We start from the raw sequence: 22,967 nt of genomic DNA, 5'->3' as shown, positions 1-22,967 counted from the left end.
TGAATGAAGAAAGAAAACAACAAAGATATGGGGGCTGAGAGGATTAGAGGAAGGATCATGGAAGTAAAAGTTGAAAATGACATATCATATAGCTTTATGTCACTGACGTTTCTTTGCACGGGACTTTTATATTGATCTGAGCCTGAGGCATTGTAGTAATTGTTCCTCTCTGTCTCCAAGCACAGCTTTTCAATATTCACAAGCTGGTCGCTTTAAGATGCGCCACACTAACACACACATCTGTGTGCACCCATAGGCATACAGTGCATTACACTCTTGTCTGTATGTCTTTGTCTCTCACATACACCCTCTCTTTCTCACACATGCAGCCTTTCTTCATGCAGTTAAGTCTTTCCACCCCAATCCCAGTGCTGGGGAAACAGATAAAAAGGAGCACTCGTGTTCTTTCCATCCTGACAGTGCCCCTTTTTCATGTCACTGTAATGTAATCTCATTTAAATTAAAATGAAACCCTCACTAGTAATTGCTTTTCTGACAGAGGTGGTCTGAGTTTTAAATAGAATGTGGCTTGCCAAGCTCCTGACAGATTATGTAGTGGGCACTCTCCACACACACACAAAAAGGCTAACAGGAAAAAAAAAACATCTGTTCTCGCATGCATTCTGATTATACCATGGGAAAATCTGTCAGTGCTGCAGCTTTGTGAGAATGGGGAGAAAAAATAAAGACACCCCAGAGAACTGGAGTGAGATCGCGATAAAAGACAAATGAACGTTAGCGAAGAATGGATTATAATAATTGCATAAGGTTATCTCATTCTATTAAGGGCTGTGATTCCAGGAAATAGGCCTTTTTAATGTGAATGATCAAATTTGAAATGCATTTAGCAAACTTATGACATTCAGGAAAAGTTTCAATAGCTTCAGTTTCAGTATTTGTCAAAGGGACAGTTCACCCTGAATCAAAAATACCTATTTTTTTCTCTTACATGTAGTGCAACTGATCAGTGTAGATTGCTTTGGTGTGAGTTACAGAGTGTTGGAGATATCGACCATAGAGATGTCATTATTCTCTTGAATATAATGGATTTTGGTTTGTGGTGCTCAAAATGCTCAAAATACATCTAAAAAACCCTTCAGCAATGTCTCTTTCCAGAAATCATAACCTGACTCACGGCAATCGACAGACCTCGCCGTGGACAGATTCATGAAGGAACTTAAATGATATTGTATATACACGTAAATTATAGCGACACTGAGCTGACTAGGCATGCTTGTGTTTATATGTGCGGTAGTATTCAGTAAGGGAAATCCCTCAACAGAAGCGCCTGGGTTCTAAGAGCATCATTGGGGGACTGTCAGCTCATCTTTGGGTGGGGGGGGGCATTTATACATATATATACATCAATGTGTATTTTTAATTTGGGGGTGAAATTTTCCTTTAAAATAACATTAAATACAAGTTTGACATGTACTCTATCACTGCCTGACGGACTCTTAATGAGGCAAAAGATAAAAAGAGAGAAAAAGCCTGAGACCAGGTCTGAAATTGTCAAATTAATGGATAATTTAACAGATTAATTGTTTTTTGCATTGAAGTAGGAAGTAGGAGTCATCATGTTTTACTGAACACAAGGTAAGTTCATCATTTCTAGATTTATCTCCTGCAGCCTGAAGGACTGTTTTACAAATGCCACCATTTATAATGTTACTGATTCACAGTCAGTCTAATAATTCACAATCTAATGATTAAAGCAGTTAAGAGCCAATCAATTCTGGCTGAGGGACATGGTGCCTTTTGCCATGAGGATTTTTAAGATATAACTGCATGATTAAAATATGGTTGACACTGTCGCTACTAGGCTGCGGCGCCGCTTACTGTCACAGTGGAACAAACACTTGGCAAGGCCAAATAAGTGAATGCAGTTTCTTACTGATGTTGCCTGATCTGTATTATCCATTCAAGCCTTCCTCTGTGATCGCCCATGGCAACAGCCAACACTTTTCCACTCTAAATCGCCCTGACTGTCACAGCCTGCGCAGATGATGTCATTACAACACTGATACACATCCCTCGCTCTGGCATCGCCTTGTCTGGAGACATTCACCAATCATAATACGTGCAGGCTCCCAATCCGTCGCACTGGCAATTCAAAGCACCCCCGGGAATCAAGTACGCCGTCTTGCGGGAGCCTTGAGCAGGCTTGGAGAATACCTGTGCATCATGTCAGATGCTCTTGGCCCGATTAAGAAGCAGAAATCTGGCGGGTGGGAGAGACAATAGCGGGAGTGAATCAAATCCTTAATCCCCTCCTTCACTTGGGTGATCTGGGAACTAGGGAGCCAATGTCTCTGTGTATGTGTATGCGTGTGTGTGTGTGTATTATTGAACTCAATATCCTGTGTAGCTACTTACTCCAGACCTAATATCTACAGGAGATAAATAGTTCAAATTAGAGGCTTGCCTTCTTCCCCTTTGTAAATCAGCAGGGTAAAACCAAAAGCTGGCCCACATCCTCCTCTTCAATCCTCCACCAAATATCACCTCCTGTAGTCTCAAAGGTGCAACTAGCCTGACTATTAGTGGCAAACGATTAAACAGTTAAGGGAGGTACCCATCCCAATATTTTTTTACCACATAAAAACTAAATTGCAGCCGTCCCCGCTCCCATGATTCCAATTAAAGACCCCGCCACTTCCCCACTGTGCAGGGTGCACCAATATGTAAGATCCCAGCACCTTCTCCTTCGCCTCATTTCCAAAGCTCAGCTCACAGCGGTGTAGCTGGAGTACCTGAAAGTGAGCCTCTTTGTCCTTTTGTCACAGGCCTTTTTGAGATGTGCGCGACAGTCTCTGCTTCTCTTTCTACCTCTGTAAGGATGTGTGTGTATGATGGAGTAGCAGTGTGTGCAAGACGCAAGTCAGTGCGGGCTGCTCTTTTGAGTGGCTGCTATGTGGCCAGTCGATGGCAAGACAAAAGATGAGAGGCGATAGATGATTTGTGACTGTAAGGTGCACAGGGATTGATTTCAGGTAAAAAAAAAAAAAAGAAAAGTGCGCAGGGTTGTTGAAACTTTTTTTTCCCCCCTCCCCAGTGTAAAATCTGCATCTAATGCTTGAGACATAACAAATGCTGCAACCAAACATACATGTAAAAAACACACATGCACGCACGCACACACACACATGCACACACACACACACACACACACACACACACACACACACACACACACATATGTGTAATGAGGTGAATATTACTGGAGCTTGTCCCACTAGTTGTTGTTACTGTGTGCATGTATGTGTGTATGTTATTATATGATTTGACTTTTCAAAGCAGGATAATCCTCCAAACCCTTGGTAATCTGGGTAAATTTTAGATTACTCTGTATCAACAGAGATCAAAATAGGCTTCATTCCTCTCTCAAATCTTCCAGGGCACACTTATCTCTTATGGGGGTTGAACGATTGTGGGCTAAACACAGTTCTCTGTGGTGAACAGGTGCATTTGTGGAGTGGCGGTACAAGACAATTTGTAAACAGTTTTGTATTTTTATTATTACTTTTCAAAAGAGGTTGGGGGTGACTTCATGACCCAAAATTGCTTCAGAAAATTTATTTAATACATTTCTGCAATGCTTTAAAGGTTCAGTTTGTAGAATTTAGGGGGATATATTGGCAGAAATGGAATACAATAACTATGTTTTCATCAATTTACACTAACACAAAAATAGGAACCCTGTGTTTGTTATCTTAGAATGAGCTTTGTTTATCTACAAAGGCAACAGGTCCCCTGTGGTATGAAATAAAACTGATCTTGTGCATTATGGGCATAGAGTATGTGCACTAGAGACTTAGAAAAACTAATGTGGATCAAATGATTTGATTTTGCCACTCATCTAGACTTTCAAAATTTTATGGATCAAATCCTTATAGTGATACAAGTTTTGCTGGATTTTTGATGCTCAAAATATATATTCACTCATTAACAAATTACTTTTTACGTCAAACAAACGTAAAAAGTCGTAAAATGTTAACAGAGCCCACATGGTGTAATTTGACTTTTTGCCATGTACATTTGGCTTCAAAGCCCATCACTGTTCCTGAGGAGCTTGGTTGCACCACCATGTTCCTATAGAAGCCCAGAACGGACAAACTAAACACTGGCTTTAGATAGGGGCATTCATATTTTCGCATCTACGTCTGTAGTTTGTGGCCTCTCCAGGACAAGAACATTGGAAAAACACTGTTTTTATTTTTTACTGTGAAACTATTTTATTCGGTGTTTTCATTGGTTGAAGCAACTGGTCCATCTGTTGGGAGAGGAAGAGAGCTCTGCTGATAATTGGGCTCCCTGTAAAAACATTACTAATATCTGGATCTTAAGTTATCAGAGAGAAAAGTTGAGCACATATCAGCAGATGCTAGGAATAGCATGTTGAAATGTGTCCTTGGTTGAAACATGTAATGGCTTTAATCAGTTTCTTTACCACTTTTAACCAAATGGTATATTGGTTTAAAGAGACCAGTGAACACAGAAGAAATTGTTACCGGGAGCCACTGAATCCCCCTAAATCTTACACACTGCTCTTCTAATGAGCATTTTATAGTCTTTTTAAATAGGTATTTGATAGGTATAGGGTATCTTTATATATCACTTACTCATCCATTGATCTTCTTTATGTTCCAACATATTTTTTATAAGTGCTTTGTACTATTAATATGAATAAGATAAAATAAAAACAATCATTATATTCTTTGAACAGAACCAGATTAAGACAAGCTTTCATAGTGGTCCAGGAGTACTTAACTAACAAGAAAACAATACAACATAACTGAATAAAGAAGACATAATCAAAAGAACAACATGAACTTTTCACAAAAGTGAAAAGAGGACATGAACACAAGACTGATGTTTGGCCTTCAACCTCCCAAATCCTTCAGCAAGATGAAAGCAAAAGCTTATATAACCATAATAAAGGAATTGGAAGGTCTTATTCTTGTTTTCCATGAGATTTTTATATTCATGAAAAGGCTGCACTTCAGATCATATCATATTGTTCATATGCGGGCTATATATAGGGATATGCAGCAGGGTGGATAGGGATGATTGTGGGCCACAAGAGTTCACTATGGAGCCTAATTTAATCACCAACTGTGATGGGTGGCTCCTTGCAAGCCGTATATTTATCTTCCAGTATCACTGAAGCAGGTTTCCCACCTACAGTACAGTATGTTTTCTCTATCTCAAAATAGAAGTGGAATATTGTGTACTTGTGTATAGTCAGTACACACTGTGACATGTGGAAATGTTACTTTATGCATTTATTTGACTACAGTTTTCTGCCTAAAATTAATTTGAACTTTAAATAAATCCACATTTTGTAGCTCTTGATAGTAATATGCATTCTTTTAAGTTTTCAAACTTTCTTATAATATACTATAATATATTATAATACTGTATAATATAATAATTATTTAATACAAAATTATGTTTATTTCAGACTTTGCTTTAATGTTTGCTTTTTCAGCAGATTACTGAATAATTTTATCCCAACAGGCCTCTAGAAATTATTCAAATAAATCAATGTCTAAAGGAAAAATAACTCTTTGGCTCACTGCACATTGTAGAAATAGTAAAACCTGTGAGATGGGACTGTTAATACATATAGCTCTGTTCTTAGAGGTCATAAAATAAAAAAGGCTGGGAATTACTGCCTCTGGATACAACACGTGAGCAGCAACAGTGCAAATATAGTCTTGCAGTTTAAGAGTTAATGCTGTCTGAGAGATTCCTACTCTCAAGTGTTTTTCCACAAGCTGATCAAACTGCTTCATGAGCTTATCCTCAGCAACTGTAAAAGATGCATGTCCTTAAAACACAGCTTTTTTTTTGGTCATCTGAAATGTCTATTGTATGTTTAATCCACTGACAAAATCCATTCACTTTAATTTTCTGCTTCATTCCTGTAATATTATAAAATTGTATTTTTTTCCTAAGAATAATATTGTTGAAGTGCTTTTGGTAAGTCCATACAATGCAGGAAATTTAATTTCTGAATTTGTAAATAATAACTAATGCACTATCTATACAGTTTACTTTACTGTATAGGTTCAATAAGGTATTGAACCAAAACAAATATTTTAATAGATTATTGTTAATGCCTTTATTGATAATTCAGTTGCTTCATTTGTCTATGCAAAGGTGGGAAGATGTGACCAGTTTTATTGTTGTAATCTGTTTTAAGGTAATGTCATGCCGTTAAAAACAAAAATGAAGTGACGAAGTAGAATGGTGGACAGTCCAAGGACACCAACCTTCAGTAAGTGGCTGCAGCAGCTCCAATTTATTCACTGCAAACCCCAGGGCCAGGGGTCATTTCTGACCGTCCCGACGGGTTTTGGCAATCTTTCTGTTGTTGCTTTTCCACAGGTAAGGCCCACCCAGCTGTGCGCTGGGGAGCTAGAGTTTGTGCATGTCTAAATTTCAGTTGCTACAGCTGCTAAGTGAAGATCTGTCCTAGAGCTAGTGCCTGTTCTCCTCCTGGTGAAGTTGCCTCCTATCAGCAGGGAGTAAAGTGGAGGGACTATGGAGTCTACTGGCTAGCTATTTGTTGTCTCATTTTTGGTCTGATAAACAAAGTGAAAAACACCGGGGTGAGGAAGTGATGAGCAATTCCATTTGCGGTCATCTCAGCAGTGGAATAAGAATTTACTAATTTTAAATACTATTAAATATTACTTAATATTAAAAAAATAGAAAACTAATAAGTGACATTCAACAGTATCATAAATATATCAATATATGGGAAACACTGCAGGGACAGCTGAATGTAGTGGTTTAATTTTACTTAAAATAGTATAGTATGTTTTATATTCATTCTATTGTACAAAAATGTAAAATGTACATTTTATCAACCACTTTTCTCAGTAGTATGTGTTGCTGCCAGAATATTAGCCAGAAAGACTGACTGACATGTGAAGTGCATTGTTTTTGGAAACATGCCATCTGTCTCTACAAGATTCACCTTTTCCCTATAGTTAACTGTAAAAAAGTAAATAATTTAAATTATAATACTTGAAAATAGCAACAGATATTGAATCAGCATCCAAGTATCATGACAATTTCGAATAGGGAGATGAGCATATCGCTCCTGCCCTACTTTACTGCAGTGTCTTAAAAAAATGTACAGAAAATTACATAAAAGATGCATTAAGCACATCAAACAAACCCTTTTTTGCATTTTGCCATCCAAGGCTTATTGTCTCATACATTTTAATTAATAAAAATGCCCTATAAATGGTTTTTAACTTACTGTATTCGTTTCACTGGGTTTCAATTTTTGTGCTGAGCACAATACGATTCAGCCTATCTCAAACTGCAACATAAAAATCTGGACACACAAGAAAATTGATGTGTGTACTATAGAAGATAAATCCCACTGTGAAAACTGGCTGCCATGAGGGGGAAAGAAACATGCTTTCTGACACCGGCTTGTGACCCCATTAATGGACTCTCAGTGGGCCTGGTGGCATCAAACAGAAGGCAATAGGAGTTAAGTTTTCTCTCAGACTCTTGGTGCAGAGGCGCCAAGTCACTCCATAAAACAGTGTGAATTTGTAAAGCCGCAGTCTCATGGGAAAGGCTCTGGGCCTCCAATTTCTCTTCCTTGTACCTCTGACTTTTGCTTTATTTTTTAACTACACTACACAGCTGTCATGGGGATTCAAAGACTTCAGGGGAATTGTTTTTCATGAACAATAAGAAACTGAAGACTTTCTTTCCTTTTAGCTACACTAAAGCGAAGCAAGATTAAAGACTGTAATAAAAGATACACAAGGGTTTATGCACAGGGTTTAATTCTAGTATCTGCGTGGTAGCATCGTACCTGTGTCAGCCAATTAATTAAAAAAGTGCTCTCATGATACGCATTATGACTGTGTCTAACTAAATAATGGTTTTTTTTATTGTTCTAATAATTTCCAAATTCAGGTTCCGATAAAAATCTCCACATTATGACACTTTTAATCAAGGAATCACCACGTGTTATCTAAAAAATGGACACAAAATGGAGATATTAAACCTAGAATAGATCACCTTTTAGACTATATACTTGAGCTATGTATCTTTTTGTTATCTGGTACTCATTTCAGGTTAGAGAGAGAACATTTTTAAGAGGTCGAAAAAAATACAAATAAGACTTATCAAAACCTTTTTTTTTTTTTAAATCTAAGGCAGAATGTACATACTTTATGTGTATTCTGCACTAATAATGAGAAATATTATCTACTCAACCAGCTTTTTAGTATCATCAGATGAATAGAAACATTACTCTTTCCTGGAAATTAGTTTTTAGGGTGTTTTATGCCTTCATTAATGAGTTGATAGCAAAGCACTGAGAGGAAATGAGGGAAGACAGAAAGATAGGAAGCACGAGAAATTACGATCTCAAATAGGGAGTGGTGGATCTTCCTATTGGTGACATATGTGGACGCTAGGACGCTACCCAAAAATTAAAAAAGAAATGAAACAAAAGGGAGAGTATGTGGAGAGCATTAGAGTAAAATAATAAAAATACAAAGACAAAAGCCATTCGGGGTGAAGAACAAAAACAGGGAGAAAAGAAAACACTTTCTCATCCCAAGTTGTCACATATTGCTGCTTTATCAGTGAACTTTTGCATCTATATATGACGCTTTAGGTGTCCCTCTGCATTTGCTGTTGACATTCTGAGATGCTGTTACCAGCACCAGGACACCAACTAAAGCACATGGTTCGGATTTGGTTACATGAAGCATGTGTTTAGGTTAACGGCTAAGGTTAGATTAATAAAAAAACATCATGGAAAGAGAACACAGGGCTCCCAAGTGAAAGTCAGGGGTTTGTTGAAATCATCCACCACCCCTCCCACCCACCCTATAGGGCGCTCCTTATATTACAGCATTACTGGCAACAATTCAACCTGACACCATCCAGGGGCGTAACATACAGCTGTTACAAGTTCTGTCCAGCCACGTTATCAACTAATGCCACCCATGTGCATATCATATGGCCAAGCCAAGTACTGTCAAACCGCCTGAGGGTGTATCATAACAACAGGAAAGGTTCCTTCCAGCTGTGTTACAAACTGACACTGCCCAGCAGGGCATCACACAGTGGCAAAAGGTGGCTTTTGATGTCAATTTCTAATGCTGAAATCACTGACAAAGCAGCAGTGTTTGACAGCTCCAGAATGAGAGCGAGCTGGAAAAGAAGATGCAAATTTGCAAACACTATATTCTTATGTTGTTTGTTGACCAAGTTGTTTGTATGTGTTGATTTCCAAGCTATTGTTCTTCTTGGCCCTGCCAGTTGAACCAGGGATATTGTGGTTATGACTGGCTCTGAGGCTGCTCCAGAAGTTAGTTTTTTATAAGCCTTATAGCCCAGAGGACTGCAGCACACAAACCTGTGCTGTAAGAGTTAACGTGAGGCTGATCCTACTTGATTTATATTTATCTTGTTGACTGATACTGTGCAGTGAGAGATTGGCTCACGGGCATGTAGCATGTTCTTCTGAATTTGTTCTCATGTCACAGATCAATACACAGATATTGTAAGATGAAAAAATAGAAAGGAGAACATACTTGGGTCTGACAAGATAGCATCTGTCTTGGGTACAAACTGGTCACACCGTAATCCATGGTAGCCCTCCTTACACCTGCGAAAGAGAAAGAAAGAAAGAGGAAAAAACAGACAGAGAGCAAGATTAGATGCAAGACAAACCAAGCAAAAGAACCAGAGTACAGCATGAACCATCAGACTTTCAGATAAAGAAAGCTGAGAACAGGAAACTGAGAAAGAGGACTGAATGGACGGTAAAAAGTGGAGTGCGCACTGAGGACTGAGGTGGTGAAGGGAGATACACAGAAACTGTCGAGAAGGGTGGGGTGAGAAGAAAGAGAACGGAAGGGGGGAAGATAGTTGGGCAGGCCTAAGCGGCGCCTGCAGCCTCACTGATAGCACATGACTGACAGGAATGCCAGGTCCCAGTGGAAGAAATGGGGTACTGGGATAGAGAGTACTTGGCGTGATGTAGACGACTCAAGATCTACGGTGGAAGCGAAGCTGCCACAGTTGGAACACTCATATAAACAACGTCCTGGCACAGTCCAGATATTTGCCTTCATCATCAAATAAATATCCCTGCACTGTTGATGCCTGCAGATCCCTCGGCAACTGTCATAAATATATCCACCAAAATTATGACATTTGAAGTTTGGCTGTGCATGCTGCAATATCTTAGCAATACCCTTGTCGTTATGCATTATTATACATGAATAAATCTTGTTAATGATTGGGGATTTTTACCAATGGGCTGATAACTGAATGAATTAAAGAATGGAATAAAGAAAACAGTTCAAAAACTTACTTGTGCTGTCAGGATAAAACAAAAAACTTCTCAAAAATCAGGTCATAAATATAAAGTGTTCCTCTCAACACACCCTAGTTTGGCACAATCCTCAATAGTTTTTGTCTCAAAGAGGACTTAGGCATTTTTTCTTCCTATCACCAACAGTGGACATACTGTGAGAACATTCAGTGGGCTGATCCATCCCTCTGCTCTTCCGCGGCTTAGGGGAGACAATTGGGGGATTTGCTTTGATGTGTCTGTTTCAACATAAACTTGTACATGAGTGAGCGATATGTCAGCGTGGTCTATATTTTCTCTATTCTACCGGTCGATGACATATTGTTGGTGAACTGAGGGGATTTACGCTCAAACATTATCCGTCAATATCTGTCCACATTTCCACCAGTGTCACCGATCCAACATACAGTATAATGTGCTGGATGAGTGACAGGCAGAAGTGGACCGTTTGCTCTCACTCAGCTCAGCTCAACCTGATAGCTTGGGAAAAAATGAAGAAAAAAAAACAACAACAACAACAACAGTGCCAACAACAACTGAGCTCTGTAAAACAAACTGAGCAGCAGTGGAGATCACAAGTTGTTGGTTAAGGCTGGGATAAGAGTGAAGACTGTGATAGACTGTCATCTTTCTTTGTTTTTACATCTCAAGCTGCAGTTTCAGCTTCCATTTGTTCAGTGTGTCTCCGCTCAATATGTGCAGTTTCTTACCCCTCCTGTTTTCTCTATGATGCAGTATGTAACTGCCCCATTGATGAAAATAAATGGGACACAGTATACGGTCCTCTTATTTCATGGTGGCTCAAAGCCGATGGTAGTAGCAATGCACCTGCATATGATTTTTTAATGGGTGTCCATTTTTAAAAAATTTGCTCTGGTATGGTATTTTTGGGGCTCAAAAAGAAAATGTTCCTGCCATCCTGCCATAGTGTTGTGCAGACTGGGTAACATGGAGCAACTGTGGTACCTGTTGCAACCTAATTACTGAATTTTTTTTTTTTTTGCCATTGTTTGTTTCTGCAAACCACAGCTAAGGTATATTTATGTAGTGGATACATTGAAACTTAACATGTCAACAGCACTGCGGTTAACCACTAGCTATGTTTAGGCACAAAACTATTTCGTTATGGTTAGAAAATGATCATGTTGGGCTTAAAAAACCCACTTTCAATGGCACAATCCAATCTGGAAATGCAACAATGTCTCTGTAAAAAAAAGTTGCTTTTCAAGGCAATCCCTGCAGGAAATGCAGTGATGCCTTGATTAAAAACATCCACTTTTTGTGTTACTATTCCTGCAGGAAAAGCGGTGATGTTTCGGCAAAGCACAACCACTTGTTGTGGCACTTTCCCGGTTGACATCCCAGTAATGCTTAAAAACAACATTTTTTGTGGCATTATCTCTGCCAGAAATTCAGCAATGTCTTGGTTAAAAAAATAAAAATAAAAAAAAAAACTTAATTCTGTGGCACCATCGCTGTTGGAAACTCAGCAATGTCTCAGTATAAAACAGTCACTTTTGTGGCACTATCCTTGCAGGAAACCCAGCAATGCCTCTGTCAAAAAACACTGGTTTTCATGGGCATATTCCTGGTGGAAAAACAGCAACATGACTACAAAACACCCACACTCGGTGGTTAAAAAGCCATCAGAAACGCAACAATGACTTTCTGAAAAACAACTGGCTTTGTTGTTTGTTGGTCTCACACAGTAGTGTGCAAAGGGTCCACAGTTTAGCAGCCGTCTTGACTTAGTGACACGCCATTTGCCATCCCATAACCACTGTTGTGGTTTTCAGAAGATAAAATGCAAGCATTTATTATGGCGACTAAGCTGACAGTTGTGCTTTGTATTTCCTAAAACAGAGACCATCTCTGATTTAAAAAAAGGATTAAATACAGTATCCAACATTCCTCCATTACACCCTTAACATGCATTGACTACATTTTTAGCTACTTTGCAGCAGTTGAAACCATACATTGATGCATTATCGCTTTTCAAGGTTATATGGTAAACTTGTTGGCAAATAGATGAAATGATTACACCTCCAGGAGTCAGGGAGCGATGTTATCATTAATTTGGAGTCGTGTTTCTGATGAACTTGTGAATATAAGTGTGATATTCACTCTAAATTAGGCTTTTTGCCTTCATGAACCCAAAATATCTAGCTCCTTAACTGTTAAATGTTTACAAGCTAGTCTGTCTGTCTGTCTTCTGCCAGAAAACCTAAACAATGAGCTAAAAGACATAAATCTTTACAGGTGAGTTGAACTTCAGTGTTGGGATCTCCATCCCTTTCATATCCCATCACACGTAACTATGTGTTTCATTGCAATGGTGAAAATATTATATAGAGCTGCTTTCAAATAAATAAATGTAAAGATGTGGAAGACATTTTAAATCATGTGTATGCTAGAAGCTGAGTTCAGAAAGCTTTAAAAATCTGTCATTCATGATGATCCGCACTCAAGCTGCAGGGTGTGATCGTTGAGACGGTCATTTTGTGTTATGTGGCAGTAAAAATCTCTCTAACTGCACCTTTAAATAGTGGGACTCATTACTGTTCAACTGATGTGTGAAAAATACCCTTGAATTAAACCCTTTAAATCTTAAACCTCAGACTCTTTGTGTCATTTCATTTTCTAAAGTAATAAGCAAAACACACAAAAACCTCCATAGTTCTCCGCTCAGGCAAGCAAAGGAGGGGATAAAGAAGTTGATTCTCTCCTGTCATTGTCTGTCCCACTTCCAGACTTCTAGCTCTTAATCAGCCTGAAAGAAATGACAAACACAATATGCTGGTATCCAAACTCGCTCACAACCCTTTCTATCACACACACATACACAATGTTATGTCCTTATGTTGTCCCAAAGAGCAGCACAAAGAGCTACTAATAGACCAATAACATGAGATTGTTTGTGGTCTGACTATTGCTGCTTCCTGGAGATATTTTGGGAAATGCTCATTAGTGACCAAACAAAATGGAGGATTCATTGTTGCCAAAATCTTGTGATGTCATTGTAATGCAGATGATGGCTTGTTGTATTCATACAATGTATTGCCCAGCTCTTGAACACTGTGTGTTTATGAGCAAGGATTGGTTTAATCAATTATTTGCATAATACATTATTTAGTACAATGAAACTGTGTATGCTGAATAGCTTCGGCTGGATTTTTACAGTCGTTAATAACACAATCAATGTGCATCTTCCAAAAAAATAGGCAAAAAACAACATGATTTATGTGATCTGAAATAAATGTTTAGAATATCCATTTATCTACAATTGTCTCCTCGCAGTTGTAAGCCTCTGCGAACCAGTCACGTCACAGTTTACATCCGTCTGTCAGGACTCAAATATAAAAGCCTCTAATGGACAGATTTTGCATATTAGCATTTTACTATCAACACTCAAAGGATTGCATCTGGGACTTGAGCATGTCTGAATGTTACAGCACCAATGTTACTGTATGTCCATGTCAAATAAACAAATAAATAAATAAAATAACTGTGACACCTGACAATATTTCAGATATGGATGTTGATGCAAAGACTTGACATGGATGTTTCATGCACATCTTCAACCCAGAAGCACAAAAGATCTCAACAATTGGGGCAGTTTTTAGGTGGACAACCAAGAATAGAGTCAACGAGTCAGTATCAAATGAAATGTCTTCCCTTCTGTGAAAAATAACCAGAAAGGTGAAGTTGACTTTTGGGGCATGAACTGTCACCACTTCATAATTTTATCCTATTCGGAATTTATATGAAATTTTGTCATAATTACCTTATTAATTATTGAGTTATAGCCAAAAACATGTGGGCAAGTGGGCATTTGTGCCAAATTTTAAAGAAAGGTAGACGTTTGTGCCAAATTTGGGGAAATTCTGTCAAGATATTCTTGAGAGGTTATTGGTAAGGAGAATGGGGCAGATGGATGGATGGACAACCCCAAAAACATAATGCCTCCAGCCACGGCTATCGTTGTTGCAGAATAAAAATCATCATTAACTGCAAAGAGAGACAACAGTGATATCAGACTAAACGTCATGAAATGGAATATGAAAAAACAGCATGCCAAATGAAGTGCCATTGCAAATAACTAATGCAAAGATATCAGGTTAATTATCAAATTGAAACAGCTTTTTGTGTGGGAGAAATAATTACAAGTTCACAAGGTTTTTTTTAAAAAAAAAGACAGAATCCCAGGAGAGTTTTGTTTCATATATTCATCTTGCATCCAATGTTAAAAAAAAAAGAAAAAAAAAGTGCGCATCACAGGAGATGAGGAACCTTAATGATGCAAATACTTTCAGGGTGGCCAAATATAAACTATGGGCATCCCTATGTTCTCAGTTTTAAAAAAAAAAACTCTATCTGGCATAAAAACACATGCACTGTCCCTTTCTTGTCAATCAGAGGCAAAACAGCCAATCAAATATTGTAAAAATTCAGGGAGGGACCAAAGACGACCACTCAGATTCCAAGGGTAAATTGTCCCTCCCTTTTCCTTGCTTGGCTCTGCCCTACATCACACCTTCCATCCCTGGGTGTGTGCTGAGACGCCTTGTTAGTATTCTGAATCACAAACCCAAACTCAGAATGCCTGTCTGGCTATCTGTTTACGTCTGGGCTTGCTTTTTGTTTGTCTATGTCTCCATCTCTCCCCTCCTACCATCTTTGTAGCACTGTGAAACAAGCTCAGCCATCCCTCAATGAGATGCAAACAATGCTTCGTGAATGTGTTTGTGCGAACATGGCGTCGAGTGGATGATAAACAAAAATGTGAGATAATGACGCGCTTTGAGTATGTGTTTGGGTGTGTATCTTCAAATGGGGGGAAATGAGGGAACAAGAGCTTGTATTTATGTATGTGTGCATTGGTGTGTTTCAAAAGGGTAAAATATCTCAAAGAGAGCCCAGATGTGTGTGTGTGTGTGTGTGTCTGTGTCTGTGTGTGGATTCGGTCACATGCGACAGATTTCTCGAGTGTGTGTGTGTGTGTGTGTGTGTGTGTTTATATCCTGCAGCCGCTGTGTGTGAGCAGCAGCTATAGACTGGGAGCATGTTTTCCCCCACTGCTCCGGAGCTGACTGTGACTACCCAGCTGCCTTTAACACATGTTTGAGTCGCAGTGAAAACACACCTCTGAGTCGGGAAGATGACGGAGGGGTGGGGTGCGCTGCCTCCTGACTAATCACCACCCTGCCTGTTAATTAGCGTGAAGAAAAATGGAGGATAGTCTACGAGCAAGGGGAGGGAAAAGAGATTCAAGGAGGAGAGCAAGGGACGGGAATGTGATCGTGTCAACCAAACTTTGCATTTAATCTCTGACGCCCATGCATATTGGCTTCCACATGTCCTTTGAAAAAAGCCTCCATATGAGCTATAACTGGAAAGGCAGAAGGGAAGTAGCTTACTGCTAGTGAGAGTGTTGAGCACTTACTGACTAGATTAACTCAGGCTTTTGGATTCACAATATCTGTTAGCTATTGATAATGTCAACAAGACAAATAGTACAGAATTCAAAAGGGGATTAATCTCTCACTTTTACTGGCATCTGTTGACAACTTGTTGCAATGATATGGGCAATACTGTCACACAGTGATACACTATACCTGTGGTTAAAGGTTTCTAAAAAAAACTTGAATAATGAAGTTCAAAGTTTATTCTTGACCCTGGAAACAGCATTTCAAGTTCAAATTTTTGTCTAAGCAACAGTTCGTGATTTTGGAAAATGTGCTTCTTCATTTTCTTGACAAGCCTTAAGCTGGGCATACACTGCACATTAGGAGCCCTTTATTGACCAAATTTTTGAGCTGTTCTACTCATTGCAGAGTTTGCCTTCTCGGGCGTCATTTACAATGTGGTGGACAGGGGAACAATCACAGTCTGATCAGCTGCTTCTGACTGGTAGTTGGCCGTTTGGAGTCTGAGTTGTGAGCTTTGGCTTTACATTGCAGACGGTTTACTTGCACAGTTGGACTTTGAACTAAACAATATTTTTAAAATCAGTGCAAATCGGACAGTGTTTGCCAAACTTCAGAAGTGTATAAGGTAGACTTTGTCACCTCTGGAAACACAACTATATGGAAGGTATACTGATGTGCGTTTTGATATCAGTAACACAGAATAATAATAATTAAGCTACTTCATAGTGGCATCAAAATGTTTATGAGTTAAACATGGTATGACACTAAATTGACCACGTATTGAGGTTTTCTCAATTCAGTTTATCACAAAAATAATCCATCCTGAGGTATTTAACAAAGAGAAAATGAGTCATTATTACAACAGTAAAACTACTTGTTTTTGTCTTCTTTTTGTATGCCATATGTAAACGTTTGAAGGTTAAAGGAAAACATATATTGCATGTGCCCTGGTCAAATTTCTCGTTTTCAACACTCAACACTGTTCATAATGTTCCAGTAGGACTAAGCCCGTGACTAATATTTCATTAAAACACATAAATGAGTGCATGTATTGTATAGCTTCATACATTGTTTTGATGTCATCAGGTAAATATGGCTCTTGTTGTTTCATGGAGTCTATATTCCGAGCTACAGTTAGCTAAAGTCAATTCTTCTAAATGAAGGCAAACGGTTGTCGAAGGAGTCATGTAGCTGTGTAAACATCTCTTTTTTGATTAGAACATTTGGCATCCCATAGCGTTTAACATTACAGTTATGCCTCTTGAAAAACAAACATTTCCTCTCTCCATATGAAAACACTTTCCAACAGCATGTCTTCATTTGTCTCAGCTATATGATTGAGCTTTATGACTAAAGCTGGCTAACCCTGAACTGCATGACGTTGCTATCATCAACTTGTTGGCTCTGTTTGACAAAATGAAACTTTTCTTTAATGCTGGCATAATCTCATGACTTAAAAATATTACTGAGAAGAAGAGACACTGCATGCCACCAAAACTTGGCACTTGATCTAATCTACGCATGATAATTGGGAAGTCAACAGAAAGTATCTACGAATTTGAAACACACATAATGTTGGACTGAATCCATTCCCGCTTAATTACCTGACTTCTTGAAAATGACTTTCTTCAGTCTCACTATCAAAGGCAATCATTATTTGGCAGCAGGGGTTCTTGCCACACTCAATAGACACATTTGTCACACTGCACCAAGTCTTTTGACTCACTGCCACATCTCATATTGCACACCAACTGCTGTTGTTAAGTATTACTGAATTGGGCGTTACCCCTAATTTCCATAACTTGACCCATAAGTCATGCATAATAAAATCAAGATTTGCATATGCATGTGCGGCACAGATGCAGTATGGTATTATGTTAATTGCTAAATATTGAAATAAATTATTTAAAGTCTGTTCACTGTGTGGGGATTGGCGGGCTTTTAATTTGCTCATTTTAGAAATAAAACACCTGCTGCAGTCCATACCCAGCTATTTTATCAAGTGTATGAATACCGCATTGAAGAAGGAGGATGAGGGCAGTTGATTTAAGCTGCATTTGCTTTCACCGCAGCCTAATTTTTACCACTGGGAAGACCAGGATGACTAACTAAAATCCATTTTTTATGAGCTGGAAAAAAAGTAGACCTCCAGTGATCTAATTTCTTTTATAATAAGAAATACGCACATAAACATATCACACCCATCACACACATGCATTCCCTCGCGCGCAGCCATCTCTGCTTCACTCTCAATATCAAAGCCTAATCAGTGGCTGACACTTCTCTCATTGTTATTGATGGCGTACGAGGAAAGAATAGGCTATGAGTTGGCTTCAATCTGCCCAGATTGTTCCATGGTGGAAAAAAAAAAACATGATACAAGGCCAAAATGCCTCCAATAAAGATGGTCTTCTGCCTTTATCGCATAAGCCATACATATCTCTATCTGTCTTTTGCAGCTGTGCAGCAGGGAAGGACATGATTTATACCTCGAGCAAATTTGATGGATGTCTATTGCTGTGTGTGAGTTGTTTACATACAAGAGTGATATGCAGCTGTCGGTGTTCAAAACTTTAATGCTACACTGAGAAAAGGCCGGGAAGAGGTAAAGCTAGAAGGATGGCTGTCATCGAGCGACTTTTCTTTCTATTAACCGTTTGAAACCCGGATTGAAGTCAGTTTTCCTGTGCAGAATTCACATGCTTTTCACAAGCATTTAATTATTTGAAACCTAAGCTAATTGGTTTGATTTCATTCAAATACTTGGCAAACAGGCAATGAGCACCTTGGAAAGAGACAAGGTGGAAAAGGTGAAAAGAAAATGACCTGAAATTTGTTGAAAATTAGTTTATATATACATATATACATATATATATATATATATATATATATATATATATATATATGTGTGTGTGTGTGTGTGTTTGTGTGTGTGTCTATATATACATAGACACGCACAAAATAATGCCTTTGTTATTTAAGGTAATTTCTGTTTCTTGTTGAGTTAAAGAAGGAAAAAAGCCAATATGCACAGTTTTCAAGGGGTTAAAATCATTGTGAATGTGTGGATACAAACATAATGCAGGCATAGCAGTTAAATAATTGGCATCATATATTTGGGTAGCCTTAATTACTTTGATGACAAAACAGAGCATTAATAAAAGCTATTTCATTTGCTTGGGACATGAAAAGTATGATGTATGATGTATAGCACTATAATACTGTGATTAAAATCCAGATTGTCAGTCAAATGACTGTTTGTCTCAGATATTGCACATGCAAACTCAACTAAAGTTAATTAGAGCTTCATTAGGTTTCTGATTAATGAGCCATTTTACTGTTCTAGTAAATACATTGTGAATAAAGTTAAGTAAGGTTACACTGTCCTCATCCTTTTTTATAAGGTTTCTTGTCTTTTCTGGGTCTTTTCCTGAATACATTTTGCTGCTAAATAGTGTTTACAGTATATTGCATTTTCTTGAGCTGCTGTAATTGCCGCTGCAATGTCCCCATTTTGCTGCAGGGATCATTACATTTTCATCAGCTAAGACAGTAAACAAGACTGCTGCAGCCATTTCATTCATCAAGATAAACACACACTTACACAATCTCACTATCAAATGTCATCTAAGCTAACTAGCAAAATAAAATATTCCAACAGGCATGGCACAACACAGCAGTACACAGCACTCTGGTCTGGTGTGCCCTATCTACTATGCTCCAAGTAGTCATTAAGCTCTTGGAGGATGAAGACGTCCCGGCTTGTTTGCCTTGCACATCAGCGGGGCTGAATGTGAAACTAGGAGCTGGCACTGTATCACGCAGGAGTGCACACTACATCATGACGGTGCTCCTGAGCTGCGAGTCTGTAACAGGTGCTGTTTCAAAGGACCAGAGATAACAGAGGGGAAAGAAAAGGGTGAGGGGAGACGGACACAGTGAAGGAGGGGGGTGGATGCTGCTGAAGGGGATGTATTCCTCTTCATCTTCAGAGATTTCTTTTTCACTCTCTGGATGTGTGCGTGTGTGTGTGTGTGTGTGTGTGTGTGTGTGTGAGCGTGCAATTGCAAAAATATACTACCAGACTGGGAAATTCTATTCTCTTTTGAAGGGAGTAATACTTTAAGCTATATGCTCTCGAAAAATAAGGATGGATTTTACTAGCAGTCTGTATAGATTAAATATTCATAAGATTTGCACTTCCGACCCTGAATAACGCAAGAAATCTGCATTGTGTACTATTAACCCCTGTAAGTAACCTTCTATTGGTTCCCAACCTCCTGTGATTCATAATTTAGAAGTGCACTGTTTGACTGCTACTATACTGGGCTAACAAGAAAACAAACAAAAAGAGTCAATTGTCTTTGCTATTTGGAACAAAAGAGACATTTACCCTCATTGTCTTCTTATCTGTAAATATAAGCATGGAGCAAAGCTTAACACGGCACATAGGGGGAGATAACATTATCATCAATCAGCTCTGTTTGTGGTGATCATCTGGCGTGTTTGCAGAAGACTCCCTAAACATCATCAATTAACGTGGGCCTGTTTCGAAGTGACACAGCTAAAAGAATCACAGCTACTATTCCACAGAGTGAAAGCCACGTAGATAACCAGCTATCGCTGCAGCTGTGCTGTTAACTGCACAATGTTTCTATTAACAGTGTTACATGACTCATGCCGTGTTGCCATAAGCAATATCTTCAAGTGACGACAACATTTTTACTGAGGTGAAACTTAAGGTTTTTGATTTAGGTATGCCATTTATTTAGCCTGCAGGCGGTGCAATTTTACATAAATCTTCCATGCCCCCCCCCAGGACATGTTAAGAGACAAGAAAACCACCTAGGTTACCTGCAAATAAGAGTGACGTATTTCTCCAAAAAGCAGTTCCACCTGGGAGATTTACCTCAAACTGAATTATGATGCATCTATTTCACTTGTTCTGTATTACACAGGGGATACAGATACAGGCTTAAAATGTCATGTTGGACAACAAACATACTTTCAGATTCCCACATTCTAGCAGCAGTCCAGGGTGTCTCGAGCCAGACAATAAAATTTAATGTTTTTACCACCTTTTCAAAATATTTTCTAAACCAAATTTGAGACTGATTTTGGGACAAAACACTTTTGCTTATTTAAGCATTGCAGGTAAGTATAAACATGAGTATAAAGGCAAGTATGTGTCCCCAAAAAGAGGTAAGTATTATGTAGGAATATGGTTTTTAGAATTAGTATGGTTAATGTAAATTTTGTCAACACATAAGTGCAAAGTGAAAAGATAGTTGAAAAGATAGGTGACATGAGCAACTGCTTATTCATAGTTAGCAAGTTTATTTCTATCTTACAGCTACATAACTTTTTAACAAATAAATATTGTTGTTGTTTTTTAAAATAATCTTGATTTTCTTCATTTATTATTACTCGGTTGTTAAAACAGCATTACATTTGGTAAAGATCACATTATATTTGTTTTAGGACTCAGAACTCAAAGGACTTTGGTCTTGACGTGGGATTGTTAATCTTGACTTGAGACTTGACTTTAGAATTGAGTGCAAAGACCTGGGACTAAGTGGTGACTTGCAAAAAAAAAAAAAACTAACCCAAGCAGATGTTATACTGTCCATAATTATGGTTTTGTGTTTTAATCTAGTGATGACGCATTGTTAACACAGATATTAACTGTACTCAATAACATACAGTTTCTAAGCTGACAAGAGACATCACGGCCAGAATAGTTTGACTAAGATCATCCTGACAATCTTAGAGCTAGAGTCATCAAAACAATATCTTCTTGAATCACTAGAGACACTTCTGTGACTTTTATTATTCATCAGACCTCTCCTCTTTTTGCAAGCAACTGCCAGTGCCACGTAGACACAACACACTGTTGGCTGCCTCCACTATAATGCAGTATATTACGAATCTAAAAAGGGGTGTTTGAACTGTACCTTGAGAAAACATAATGTGATTATTAAACAGTAATAAAGAAAGATGGCAAGAGGCTGGGGAAAAAAAAAACCCACCAGAGCTCCTGCTTGTCAACGAGGTGTGTAAAAGCTTATCTTCTTTGATATCCTCTACATGCCCCTTTAGGACTGGTGCCAATGAAAGAGTAATTAAGTTCAACTGTGTTGTTTGGAAGCCTGACAAAAGACAGAAAATACAGTCCTGACATGACTCATTACTTGTCAGTGATTGAGTTTAATCTTTTTCTGCGAACGGCCTGTAACTCAACGTTACTAAAGTTGCCAAGAACTGTAGCAGGTGCGGCAGATGACATCAACGCAGCAGGAGCGAGAGTGACCTGAATAATTCACCTCCCACTAGTAACGGGTAAGTGAAGATGTATGTAACTTCATTGTCTTGTCGGCACACATTGTATTAAATGGGGGCTACTGTCTTTGAGATGATGATCCTCTCACAGTAAAGCAGATCGCTTGCATGTTACATAGAAGAAACATGACTTGAATGCATTAGGATCTGGAATGCATTTAGAGGGTGTAATGTCCAACAGAGCCAAAAGAGAAAGAGAACTTGCTTCACATGCTTTCAAATATTAATACGGGACAAATCACCTCTCTGAAAGGTAACCCTGTATGCAGTGTTCATTTCACTAACAAAAAAATGTCTGTCAACAACCCATTTTCACCAGATTTTGCTGATAAAAACTATGAGGACGTTTTGGTTTTGTGGATGAAATGAGACGATACTAAAATGTTAGTGGTAACTACTGGAAAGTTAAAATCAGAGAAGAATAGAAGTATACATTATTTAAAGAAGTACTTTATCAATATATAAAACTAGGCTGTCTCTGCAGTAGAAAGTACTTTTGAATACTTTTGAAATTGGTTGCTAAATAACCAGAGAAAACACAGAAAAAGGACGCTTTTTTTTCAAGAGGTAGAGAAACTACAACTACCAGAATGCAACATTCTGTACCAACGCTCCAACTGGTGGGAGACATAATGTGGACTGGTCCAGCCAGCCAGTTCTCATATTACAGTTCAACAGTAAACTAAAACTTATTACTGAAAACATTTGGGATGAAAAAAACACAGTTACAGAATCTTGGTTTACATTGGATCTGCTTAGTTTAGCCGTGCTTGCAATCATTTCCCAATGACGTATTGGCAGACAAACTCAAGTCAATACTCTGCACC

General features: G+C 38.5%; 1 protein-coding gene across 1 annotated transcript in view; it reads right to left on the bottom strand.

The window, feature by feature from the left end:
* nrg3b (neuregulin 3b) overlaps positions 1-22,967 on the bottom strand; it is a 247,028-nt gene that overhangs the window by 36,035 nt on the left and 188,026 nt on the right. Inside the window, exon 3 of the mRNA XM_042508234.2 lies at positions 9,588-9,661. Within this exon, the coding sequence (XP_042364168.2) occupies positions 9,588-9,661 (74 nt within the window). The remainder of the gene's footprint in view (positions 1-9,587; positions 9,662-22,967) is intronic.

Source organism: Plectropomus leopardus, chromosome 19 (genome assembly GCF_026936395.1).
Source record: "Plectropomus leopardus strain MGB_pleo_1.0 chromosome 19, ASM2693639v1, whole genome shotgun sequence".
Lineage (NCBI taxonomy): Eukaryota > Metazoa > Chordata > Actinopteri > Perciformes > Serranidae > Plectropomus > Plectropomus leopardus.
Note: the sequence above shows the minus strand (reverse complement) of the source record. Positions and strands in the feature narration are given on the sequence as shown.